The sequence below is a fragment of the Cydia strobilella genome, chromosome 27 (assembly GCF_947568885.1).
Source record: "Cydia strobilella chromosome 27, ilCydStro3.1, whole genome shotgun sequence".
NCBI lineage: Eukaryota > Metazoa > Arthropoda > Insecta > Lepidoptera > Tortricidae > Cydia > Cydia strobilella.
Window position 1 is genome coordinate 5539477 of NC_086067.1, and position 13477 is coordinate 5552953.

A 13477-nucleotide genomic window follows, 5' to 3' on the forward strand; every position below is an offset into this window, starting at 1 on the left:
CCACTGCAGCTTGCTAATCCGGTGGGCTATGTCGACGACTTTAGTTCTCTGACTGATGACTTCATTACGAATACGATCCCTCAGAGAGACTCCGAGCATAGCCCTTTCCATAGCTCGCTGAGCGACTTTAAATTTATGGACCAGTGAGTTTGAGTTATGGAAATCTGGATATGTAAATAATTTCTACGGTCAAAATTATGTATATATACGTTTAAATATCTTTTAGAAAGCTTGTATTTGAAGGTGAAAATGTATAATTTACAAAAAGTTGATTTTCTCTAAACTTATATACTCTGATTGAGATAGCACCTTTCGGCTTAGCTGGGCAGTACTTGTCCTTTTATTTATTTCCCACTCTTCCAGGCATCCAAACGGGTCTATACACACCGCCCGCCTCCACATTCGAGTCGGCCGACGTCAACCCGGACAACAAGTGCTACTGTCAGGGGGAGAAGTGTCCCCCACGGGGCTTGCAGAACATCAGTCCATGCCAATACAGTGAGTTACGTATAGGTTTAATTAGTACTAGCTGATATCGAAAACAAGTGCTACTGTCAAGGGGAGACGTGTCCACGGGGCTTGCAGAACATCAGCCCTTGCCAATGCAGTGAGTTACGTATAGGTTTAATTAGTACTAGCTGATATCAAAAACAAGTGCTACTGTCAAGGGGAGAAGTGTCCCCCACGGGGCTTGCAGAACATCAGCCCTTGCCAATACAGTGAGTTACGTATAAGTTTTATGTACTTGATAGTACTTCGTGACAGTGGCGTAGCCATTCCTCGCATTTAAGGAAACCACGTGGAAGCGTTGAAGCCCCTCTCTTTATAACCTTGGGAATACACATCGAAAGAAAAGGGCCTCGCGGGTGTGACTTTGCTCACGGCTAGATTAGTTCACGCTAAGCAACTGCTGCGAGCAATAGGTACATGTTAGAAAACAATTGAAATTTATTCTTTTTAGGGCTCCGTACCCAAAGGGTAAAAACGGGACCCTATTACTAAGACTCCTCTGTCCGTCTGTCTGTCCGTCTGTATGTCACCAGGCTGTATCTCATCAACCGTGATAGCTAGACAGTTGAAATTTCACAGATATTTCTGTTGCCGCTATACCGGAACCCTCGGTGGGCAGTACATTTTACCAGTAAATTTTCGGTGAACATCCTGAGGAAAACGGACTTATCCCAATAAGGCCTAGTTTCCCCTCTAGGTTTGAAGGTCAGAGATGGCAGTCTCTTTCGCACAAACTAGCGCTACCTAGACCCCAGGCTCCCATGAGCCATGGCAAAAAGCCGAGACAACGCAGAGAAGATGATGCCACACACAACAGTGCCAAGAGTACTAAAAATTTTAGGAATCACCGTTCCGTTCCGTTCCGTTCAGTGACTACACCAGCCAGCAGTTACTGCTGCAAGGACGCAGAGGCGTTGGTCACAAAAGAGAGGGAGGGATGGACAGGCTCATCAAGCTTGCTCAAATGCACATGCTGGTGCGATCCAAGCCGTCGGTCAGAGGCGTATGCTACGGGACGCTAACAACCTCCGTCCAGACAAACCTGTCGTATTAAAAATTTTAGTAATCAAGTTAATTTTCGAGTAAATTTTCGGTGAACATCGTGAGGAAAACGGACTTATCCCAATAAGGCCTAGTTTCCCCTCTAGGTCTGAAGTTCAGATGGCAGTCGCTTTCGCACAAACTAGCGCTACCTAGACCCCAGGCTCCCATGAGCCATGGCAAAAAGCCGAGACAACGCAGGGAAGATGATGCCACACACAACAGTGCCAAGAGTACTAAAAATGTTAGGAATCACCGTTCCGTTCAGTGACTACACCAGCAGCAGTTACTGCTGCAAGGACACAGAGGCGTTGGTCACAAAAGAGAGGGAGGGACGGACAGGCTCATTAAGCTTGCTCAAATGCACGTGCTGGTGCGATCCAAGCCGTCGGTCAGAGGCGTATGCTACGGGACGCTAACAACCTCCGTCCAGACAAACCTGTCGTACTAAAAATTTTAGGAATCACCAAGTAATTTAACAAGTTACCTAGATAACTCAAGTATTTATTGTTTACTTCCAGGCGCTCCTGTTTACCTCTCATACCCACACTTCTACGACGCTGAGCCATCTCTCCTCGACAAATTCGAGGGTCTCAAGCCAGTTCAGAAGACCCATGAAACCTACTTTATGATACAACCGGTAACTATAAATTGCTACCTATGTTGTCGATAAAGCTTATTATGATTATGTATATTTTAGTCATCAATATGGCATAATTTACTGCGGAAATTTAACCAGATTTATAGCTCAGCTAAACTAGGTAATGCCTTAGGGTATTTAGTCATATATATCTCTCGTGTTCACACTTCAAAATAGATAATTACCTTGCATACCTCGCACTGTTTTTCGGTGCAAGCTATAATCTAACCACCATGGGGCCGATTTTTTAATTTCGACTGCTCGACTTCGTGTATTTCGTTCAATAATATCTCCCCTACTAGGTATTTAAATTCTACTAATATAATTGAAAACGAGTGGTCACTAGATTCCCAATTTCTATCGCATATTTCAAAAATTTGCATTTCGCCGTTTTCCACCGATTTTCAAGTGACGAAATCGAGCGATCGTAATTCAAAAATCGTCCCCCATATCCCATATTTATCAATGATTATGACTACATTACAGTTTAGAACAGGGGGGCGATTTTTGAATTTCGATCGCTCGATTTCGTGTGACGAGTGTCATTGTGAATTTTACCAATTTGTTAAAATGGCGACTTCCGGTTCGAGCGCCATCTTGATAGTTAGCATCGTGATTAATTACTTTGTTTTTTGCTCATTAATATTGTTTAAAGTGTAATATCGATAGCTTATTATACATTAAACTAATGCAGTAAATGGAGAATTAATTTTGAAGCGCGTTTAACCATCATCTTGGAGTCAACGGCCGGTAGTCCACGTGCTTCTTGTAAAGTCTAGCTATCGATTTACAAGAGCTAACAAATCACCGTACACTGTCTTGTACAACCGTACAATTTTTGTCGTTTTTAAACCTCTTAATACCTTGATACTGGCGAAATAGTCCCACTGGGCTGAAGCCATAATTTTAAAAGAAGAAGAAGAGAGAAGAAGTTAAAATGGCGCCAATATCTTTATAATAATTTTCCAGAAACTCGGCGTGCCATTAGAAGGCTTCGTACGCGTACAATTGAACATTAAAGTGAGCCGCGCGCCGAATATCTACGTGAACAGCATCAACAAGTTCCCCGACATCATCTTCCCTGTCATGTGGATAGAAGAGGTTAGTAACCCACAACATTTAGTGCCAGTTGCACCATCCGCACTTGAAAGACTGATCAACGTCATCCGGCGCGCCGCGGCGGTTTACTATGAAACTTTCCATACAATACAATTTAGCGAACTCTTTAACGATGACAAACAGTTGGGACAACCGACCCTTAGGCTGATTTGGCAGGCAGTGAATACGGGCTCATTCTAAATTGTTGCTAAGGACACCCCTGATATCTTGTATTTCAAATCTACCCGTTTTTTGAAAAAAAAAATGAAAAATATTTATTGGTTCTCTACAAGTAATATCACATGGAGATGGTGGGAAAGCTCTTGAGTAGTGGACGGATCTTTCCTAGGGGGTAACTGCACAAAAGATCCCTATGTGAATCCGCAAGGGCCCCCGAAAACCATAAGATAAGATAACAGGCCCCAATGCGAAGGCCATGCAGTCACACTTATCCCACAGCCACAATTAATACCTTGGTTATAAAACCTAGGTACTGTTTTATGGGTTTAATGAAAACCAAAACAGCTGGGGGCCTAGCCAAGATGACAATCGTTGATATGAAACGCCACTCGAAACTTAACTAATGTATGGAAATAGTCACGTGATTTTTCGTAGTATCTGCAAAGAGAATTAAGAGGACAGAGTGCACACTCCATACATCAGTTTTGTTACCAAAACGACTATTATTTTCGTAGTCGACATCTAACGTCAAGTAGCGGAATTAGCTCCATGCATGAATTTATTTTTATTTTTGGATTCATAATATATATCGTTGAAACACCGGAAATGATAAAAATACTTTTGTAAACCTTAACATTATTTTATTAAAAAATATTTAAAATGTTGAAAATTTTTGAGCGGTTGAAACGCTCATAATTTTTGGCGCGAATTCGACAGAGCGTGATGACGTCACACGTTGGGCGGCCCAACTGACGTTTGCTACTAATGACACTAATCTGTCGAACGCGTGACGTCACGTGGCGTTTCGAGCGTTTCGCTCACTAGCTTTTCGCGGGCAAATTTTTGTACTTTTTATTTATAATTTTAAGTGAATAAATGGTAATTTAAAAACGGAAATGCATTTGTAACATGATATAACGGTAACAAAGATCCGAATAAAACATATTTCGTTCAAATATAAACTTCATGCATGAGGCTAATTATCAGTACTGCTAATTGACAATAGATGTCGCGGTGAACGGAAAGTCTAATGCTCAACGATTTTCAGCTAATATTATAACATAACCGGATTAACCGGAAATCTATTTTTTCAACTCCTTCTGCTTATAATATTAGTTATAAATTGTTGAGCAATACACTTTTTGTCAGTCGCGACACAAGTGACATCTAGTGTCGAGTAGCAGTACTGAGACTTGACGTAGACTACGAAAATAATAGTCCTTTTGGTAACAAAACCGATGTATGGAGAGCACTCTTTGATTTGGCTAACAACCATCTCTCCCTTTCCAGGGTATCCACGAAGTAACAACCCCCATATGGCGATGGATCTACCTAGCTACCACCGTCGGCCCAATCGCAGCCCCCCTCCTCACCTACTCAATGATCGTCTTCGGGATCTTAACCATCATAGCGGTCTTCGTCAAAGCGTACAAAAGTTTCGTCATCGGACAAAATTCTATAGAAATTGTTGAGATAGGACGCGAAACTTTAAGACGGGGATCCATGATTCTACATAGCACGCAGAAGATATGTTTAAGAGAACCGCCTTATATTTTGCTGCCACAAACAAGTATAGATGGAGTTAGGGAGTTTAGTCAAAGTCTAGGTGACGTAGGGAAGTCTGATTTAGGTTTAGAATGTGAGACTTTAATTAGTTCCGACAATAGTTTTATAATATCTGAGAGAAGGTGTAGTTTAGGGTTTAGGTTACCACACTTTTAGATTAAGTGTGAATGTGTAATGTGTATGTATAACATTAACATATACTAGGCGATTGTTAAATATATTTTATACGAATGAAAACAAGTTGAATTTTTTTTGGTAGTTTTTCTAAGTTTAATTGCCAATTATTTTGATGTGTTAATGCAGTTAATATGTGTCGTTTTCAAGGAAAAGGTACCACATTGTCGCTTGCCATAAGGACGTTTTAAAGGTTATTTGTATAAGGATACAAGCAAATTTCTCCTTATAGTAAGGCGAGGTACCTTTTGCTTAAAAACGTCACATATTAACAATATACTTGTGAATCAAGGAAATGCTAAAATTGCGTAACATTTACGTCTAATTAGCGTGTCAAAGTGCATTTGTCTCTTTCAGACTAAACTTGTTAGAAAGTGATAAAAGCTTTACGCTATTCTCAGATATGTATATGTTAGTGTTATACGTTAAAATATTTTATGCTTGTAAGTGCCAGTGAGTAACGTTTTAACAAAATTGTTTTTAGGAATGTAAACCTACATTTTTATAAGGCAAAAATTATTTGTTTATTTTTAAGTCAAAACGTGATGTGTTTCTAAATACATGATAAAGATGTACTTATCATTGTATTTTTACATTATTACGTTTTACATCACGTTTTGTCGTAAGTGCTATTAGTTCAAAGGTTGAGTCGTCATTTGTTATTAGTATTTGTTATTGACAGGTTGACGATGATGTTATTCTAGTTAGTGTATTAAATTGTCTTTATGCGATTAACGAGCTAACTTTGTATCGATTGCAGAACAGTGATCATTGTAAACGACATATTATTAAATGATATTGCCACACTATGCAAATGTCATGCAGAGTTAGCGTGGTCCTAAATTAAAGGGACTTGGGACCCACTTTCCGATATTTCACTGGAACATTTTTTTTTTTATGATATTAGTCAGCTTATAATACCATAGTTGCAGTGAACTGGTCTTGGTACAAGAAAGACCTCCCTATTGTGTTGCAAAAAGTTTTTTGACATATTTTTGTATTGCATAATGTTACTTGGTAGAAATATCGTTTGGCAGAAACACTTTTGGCATACTGCTTTTCGCATAATATTACTTTACAGAATTTCTTTTCGCATAATATTTGTTATTTGGCAGAAAACCCTAACCTGGGTTAGGTTAGGGTTAGGGTTTTTCTGCCAAGAAAATAGCTTAGAAAATTCTGCCAAATTAATATTATGCGAAATGACTATTATGGCAAGTATATATTTATGCGAAAGTATCATTCGACTAAAAGTTTTCTGCGATACGTGTTATGCGAAGTGTATTTCTGATAAACAATATTATGCCAGATGAGGGGAACCCGAAAGACCGATATAGGAACTTAAAAAACATAAGATCATCCGATTTAGGCTCATTGGAAACGTCTCTAAATTTTGACAACTGCACGGAAAAGTAGAAATTGTAATAATAGGTTGTATCAAATCAACACTAACATTTTTTTTTTACTTTTTATCAATTGTTTTTACAAATCGCATAATTTATGCGGAAATCTATTGTTTCGCGAGTTTTGACATTTGACACGAACGATCTGTGAAGGCCTTGACTAAAAATACCACAAAACTTTTTGTTTTGTAACGCTACAAATAAAAACAATAAAATAAATAAATAAAAAGTTGTTTGTAAATAAAAACAAATTTTTATTCATTTATTTATTCGGAAATCTATTGTTTCGCGAGTTTTGACATTTGACACGAACGATCTGTGAAGTCCTTGGCTAAAAATACCCACGGATGTAGGGTATAACTTCATGAAAATACCACAAAACTTTTTTTTTGTAACGCTACAGATAAAAACAATACATACAAACATTACAAACCTATTCATAATTTTGTTAAAAACGTTTTTATTGTATGTATGTGGTTCGAATTTTTTACTTTTAAGAATATTTGCTCATTACCTATACGAGTTCCCAAATAAGTGAAATATGTAGTATAAAATATTATAAAAAAGTCCCTTACGACATTGACGCTTAACCATAATTGTTGTAAATTGTATATTAAGGGAGTTTAGGACAAATGAAGTAAAATAAGTTTCGAGATTTATTTTTTCGGGAAATGTTATATATTTTAAATGCGATGAATAATTATTGAAATTTTTGATTATGTGGCATTATTGCTCAGAATTTAAATGTTATTTTATTAAATGTTCATTACTTAACTAAACAAAACTAAATGCTCAATACTTTACTAAACATGGGTGAAAAAGCTTAACTATAGCCAGTCAAACAAGTTTGTCAGTAGAAAAAGGCGCGAAATTCAATGTTTCTATAGGACCATAACCCTTCGCGCCTAAATTTTTTAAATTTGCCGCTCTTTTCTACTGACAAATTGCTTGACAGAGTACATATGACAACAAAGAGAATTAAGAAGACGTCGCGACACATGTGACATCTAGTGTCGAGTAGCAGTACTGAGACTTGACGCTAGCGCTAGATGTAGACTACGAAAATAAAAGTCTTTTTGGTAACAAAACCGATGTATGGAGTGAGCTCGTCTTCTTAAGTCTCTTTGATGACAACTAACTTTACTAAAACAGTTCATGGGTTGGTAAATTTAGTTCGGATTGTGACATATAGGCGTATATTATACAATTAATGCTATAATCTTGAATATAAATAATAAATACCTAAGTTCGATTATTGGTGGTAATTGTTAACTTGGTTGTTCCAAATATTTACCAATTGAATTTAATCCAAATACGAAATACAAACCTGGTAAAGCGTATTGATATGTTTTTTATAAAAAAATGTTATTTGTCGTAATATGTAAGGAATATATTTTCTCTAGTTTTATGGTAAAACAATATTTATTGAATAGTTACCAGTTGAGAACAAATACAATTTATATTCATATAATGTGCATGTGATATAAGTATTTATACGACCTGTTATGTAAAAAATATATATTTGACAAGCTATTTGACAAGTCTGTAACATGCAAAAAAATATTTTACGTAATTTTTTAAAATTTATAGACCATAAATATATACAAGTAAAGGACATTAAATATATACAAGTCCAAGTTTCAAAAGGACATTTACACAAGTTACTTATATTTATTATAAATGGATTTTGCTCAATTTTTGTGGAATTGTATAATTTAAGTCTAAAATCAAGTAGGTATATATTTTAAAGCTATTGAACTAAATAAAAAAAATGTCTTTTTAACGACAAAAGTTCATGTTAAAATATGACTATTTAAATAAAATAAGTCATTTTAAGATTATGATGCTACATCCGTATTATTCGTAAGTTGGTCTATACGTTATTTTAATTAACAATAATGGACAATATAATTAAACATAAACTTAGAATTTATTTTTGTTAACCGACTTTTGAGGAACTAAAATTGGTTGATAATTAATAGAAGAACAAATAATGAAAGATGAATAAATATTTAAAACTAGATCTTGTTAACCTACTTTTTTGGAATTTTAACTACGTATTCATATATGTAATACAATCTAACTTTTTCCCGAGTTTTTCTCTCGATCAACTTAGTTTTTAATAAAATAAAATAGGTATTATTCTGGCAGTTATTTTGAAAGGTTCCAAAGGAGGCGAAAGCCGCGGGCAACAGCTAGCTAAGTTTATGAAAAGCTTTAAATCATCAAGACTTCTGTTTTTGTTCTATTTTTAGAAGTTTTTTTATCATTTCATAGGTGGCGTTTTCATTTCAAAAAGTTATATGATACCCTGTGTGTTATTACCTACATATTCAGTTTATTTTATATTTGTATTTTTTATTTGTAAATTTAATTGTCGATTTTATGATTAAATAGGTACGTATCAAGTGAAATTAAATTTGATGAATGTTAAATCTTTAATCAAATGGAATTAAAGCAACTTTAATAGTATGATGATAGTAGATAGGTAACTTTTATTTTCATAACAACATATTTCGAACAATTGACTTAAAAGTAAAAAAAAATAAAGGAATGTAACGCCATCTGTCGAAATGTTCATGTATGTAAGTTTAAAAACCTCATTTAAAATAGTAAATAGGGTGCCTACATTCCATGTGAATTATAGAATTGGGTAAATATGGATTTTGTACAATCGTACTAAGAATTGTAAATAATATTTTATAAGAATGTACTTTTGTATCCAATTTTTGTTTATAATAAAAGTTATGGTAAACTTGATTAATATTTCATTATTTTTAACCCCCCGCTAAGAGCGTTTTCACATTGTCCGATGCGATATCGGATGTAGGATCCGACATCCGCGTAGTCAAGCCGCGGGGGCGCGCCCGGGCGCCGTATTTAGCGGCCACGCACGCTACAACAAGCATTATGCCTACACATACGCACACAAACAAATATTATCGGTCCGACAGCTGACGAGGGGCTCCGACATGGCTGAATTTATCGGAAGCGCCTTTCCGATATCGAATGTCGGTAGGCGCCTATATGACAAAAACAGCTGCAGGAGAGTGCCATTGGCATTAAGCCCGCCTTTTTGCGTTATTTATCGTTTTTTACTAATAATGATTTATTAAATCACTACATAGTATAAAACTAAGTCGCTTCCTGCTGTCTGTCTGTCCCTATGTATGCATCTTTAAAACTACGCAACGGATTTTGATGCGGTTTTTTTAAATAGTGATTCAAGAGGAAGGTTTATATGTATAATAAATCAGCATTGCATCCGTGCGAAGCCGGGGCGGGTCGCTAGTGCATAAGTAAATACAGAGAAACACATATCTTACATTTTACTTCCTTTCCGACATCCGATATTGGATCGGACAATGTGAAAACCCTCTGACGCCTTTACAATAGAGGCGTGTGCAGATATTTGTGAGCACCTTGGCCGCTCCGATATATCTGATGGCGACTGACTGTAGGAATGAGTATAATTTCATCACAGCACATCGGCAGCCATCACAGCGAGTCTCTGCCCCTCGTAGACTCGCGCGGCGACCTCTCGGTAGCCGGCGGAGCGCGCCGCGGCCTGCGCGCCCGGGGTCGAGAACACGTTCCCTGTCCCGCGGAGCCCTAGCGCCCGACACATTGTTAACCTGAAGAAAATTATGAATGAATTTTAACACAATATTTAGTGATTTAAAAGTGGGGTCTATCAGCTGGTGGAACCAGAGAAGAAGGAAAGACGTTACGCACCAGGATTGAATTCAAAAGTATCATATTATTAGCTTCAAGAATTTTGTTCCAAATGAACACAGGCTGCCGTGATGTCACTGAGTGCGGCCACATTTGTGACTGCAGAGGAAAAACTTTGCTCCGCTTCCTTATCGATGCTTTTGACCAGAGTTCCTGTATGTTATTAGTAAGTAAGCAAGACATACATTGGAAAATATGACTGATACGGCTGACCGAGGCTGTAAGTAAGACTTACAATAATTTACAAGTCATTAGTCCTTCGCTAGATTTTTCTAAGAAGGTCACTTGTCAACAGCATATTTAAAAGATTTAAAAAAGATAAAAAACCTCATATACCATTTATTGTGGTGTAGGATTCACACAAAAAATGAGCAGAGTCACTTAAGAGCACCATCACCTTTTAATAGTTGGCTACAGCACACAAATTATTGAGAGCTAAAATAAATCATTATTGTTAAGGAATAAGAAAATGTATTTTGTTTCATTTCAATACTTAGCCTTGTAGGGAACAAGGCTGTAGTGACTGTAAATACTGACAAGCATCTCACCAGCCGCAGCTTAGTCTGTGGGGTCGTCTACGGACCACCAATAAATTGCTGTAAGTGCAAAGTAAATTTTCATAATCTTGTCCAGGTCATATTTGTTTTGTATTGTTTTAAATTTTATATCTGCAAATAGACAACAACATTATCCTAGAAGGATTTTTACTATATCCAAATTTAAGGTGCCTCCTTCCCACAAGGTCAAGATTTACTAGTTTAATTTTTCGCTTGCTGAAATTATAATAAGTACCTACTTAAATTCATATACTTGAAGATGAGTATATATCATGAGCCACAATCATGCAATGAGTTTAGCATACCACATGATTAACTCATTTGGTTAAGAGCTGTGTCTAGTCGAACACACCACAAAACTTGTAGGTAAGTACGTCTAGCAAGACTTGCCACTACGCATTCGCAGTACCTAGTTGAAGATGAGTACATATCACAGGACAGCCTTTTTCTGTGGCATACCACATGATTAACTCATTTGGTTAAGAGCTGTGTAAATTTACCTAGATTTCAGTAAGTATGTAGCAATCCCAAGCCTACGGAACTCCGGTAACACTAACAGTGCCAGTGAAAACAGGTACACGTCGGAATTGAATCTGGTGAACAGGTCCCCTGCCGTCGTTAGTTCCTCCACCACTTCAGTAAATTGCTCGTATTTGCCCAACGTTGAAGGGTCCTTTTTAGGCTGAGAGAGAAATACAATACAATACAATAAAACCTCCTTCGCAATTTAATCCTAACGCAGCGTCTTACGTTAGCCCGTTAGCGAAAAACTCGCGAACGCGAAGCGAAGCGGCGCGGCGGGCCCACGGCGTTCGCGTACGCAACGAGATCGCCCACGTAGGACACTTCTATAGGTATCAAAGGATTGATTCACGCCGCGCCGTATCGCTTCGCGTTCACGTGTTGTTCGCCTACGTAGTACGCTGCGTAAGTACTTATTACCTTAGGGGTCTCCAGTCTTCATATAGGTACGAGTACGGGTAGGGGAGCAATCGCTCAAAGTTTGTCATTATTTTTAATATTTTTCTAATAAAATTATGTATTGATAAAAGTATTTTTATATTTTCCGATATTCAAACGATACAAATAGTGATTTCAAAAATTAAAAAAAAAAACATGCATGTATCTAATAGGGAATATTACGCGAAACTCTGCGTAGGGGGCGCCAGGGCGCCACTACCACAATCTGAGGGTCTATCGTGAAACAATAAAATTTCGTTATCTAACATCTCTGTCACTTGCATATTTGAGCGATAAAGAGGCAGATAGCGAATTTTTTGATTCGCGTGTCCCGGTAGGACCTCTGCAAACCGCCTTGATGCATCAACGTCATATTTTATTATCTCTGAAAACTTTTCAAAAACCTGTTAAGGCCGTTCCATCGGTTTGCCGCTGTCACTGTCACATTTCGCAAGAAAGAACGGGAAAGATCATGCGCGCCAAGTGTCAATTTTGATCGAATTTTGTCGATTTTTATTTATTTTAAAATGCTACCTTACAATATCGAAATTCGAAAGCTATGAAATTACTATTCAAGTTAAGATTGTTTTTTCTTATTTTTTTGTTTATAATATCACATAATAAATAACCGAGTAAAGTTGGATTAAAAGTCCGAGTTAGAGGTTACTTTGGGAATTAATTGTATCGAGCGAGGTGTCATAATTCGTGTATCGGAAGCTATGTTATTATAGATAATATAGTCAAGAAAACTACATATATTTTTTCCACGTCTACGAATATCAACGCCTCTTAGAAAAACATGATCATATAAGGATATTTTTCGCCTTCTGGCTCAGGGAACCGCCTTAAAGGTACAGGTATTTATGTTACTCTATGGTTTACTAAAAAGGCTAGTCCTGCACTCTGGTGGCAGAACTTTGCAGTAATATCCCCTATTCAGGATATGAATTTACTTACGATGGTGTCGTATGTGATCAGCAAAGCAGCAATAATACCCGCAGCTACCCAACCACATCCGTATCGACCTTACCTGTTCTTGTCCTTTTTCCCGTACAACCGTGAAATTTATGGCTGCGACCCTTGGAACCTCATCGTCAGTGCAACAGATGAGCGCCATGTTGGATCGCATGATCTTCATCCATTTTTGTTGCATCTGATGACGGGATACAGGGTCCTCTAGGATTCCTGGAAACAAGTTTTGTTTAATTGGGGCATTTTCTATGAAAAGGGACCTTATTGTCGATGGCGCTTACGCCGCACAGCGTCGCGCGGCATTGTATTTATATCGGAGCATCGTTTATAATGGCGTAAGCGCCATCGACAATAAGGTCCCTTTTTATAGGAAATACCACAATTTTTCATCAAGCAGAAACGTGAGCGATACACATTTTTATATTGGAAATTTTATAAAGAACAAGGATTCATCACATCCTTAAGTTATACAGTTAACTATAGGTAACGTATCAGCATTGCGATACAGCGGGGAAATGCCGCCAGCATCCTTGGTACAATGCCTCAAGGGCCTATTTTAGATTTAAGCTAGTTATTAATTTCGTTTACGTAGTACCACTGTATATATCTTGTATGTAAACAAGGTTTATATTTCACTATAG

At 37.3% G+C, this 13477-nt stretch overlaps 1 protein-coding gene across 1 annotated transcript in view; it reads left to right on the forward strand.

Annotated features, from left to right (window-relative positions):
• Positions 1-9370, forward strand: part of LOC134753546 (scavenger receptor class B member 1) — a 149826-nt gene extending 140456 nt beyond the window's left edge. Inside the window, exons 10-13 of the mRNA XM_063689457.1 lie at positions 364-498; positions 2073-2191; positions 3161-3292; positions 4760-9370. Coding sequence (XP_063545527.1) covers positions 364-498; positions 2073-2191; positions 3161-3292; positions 4760-5191 — 818 coding nt within the window. The 3' untranslated portion in view covers positions 5192-9370. The remainder of the gene's footprint in view (positions 1-363; positions 499-2072; positions 2192-3160; positions 3293-4759) is intronic.
• Positions 9371-13477: the final 4107 nt, after the last annotated feature.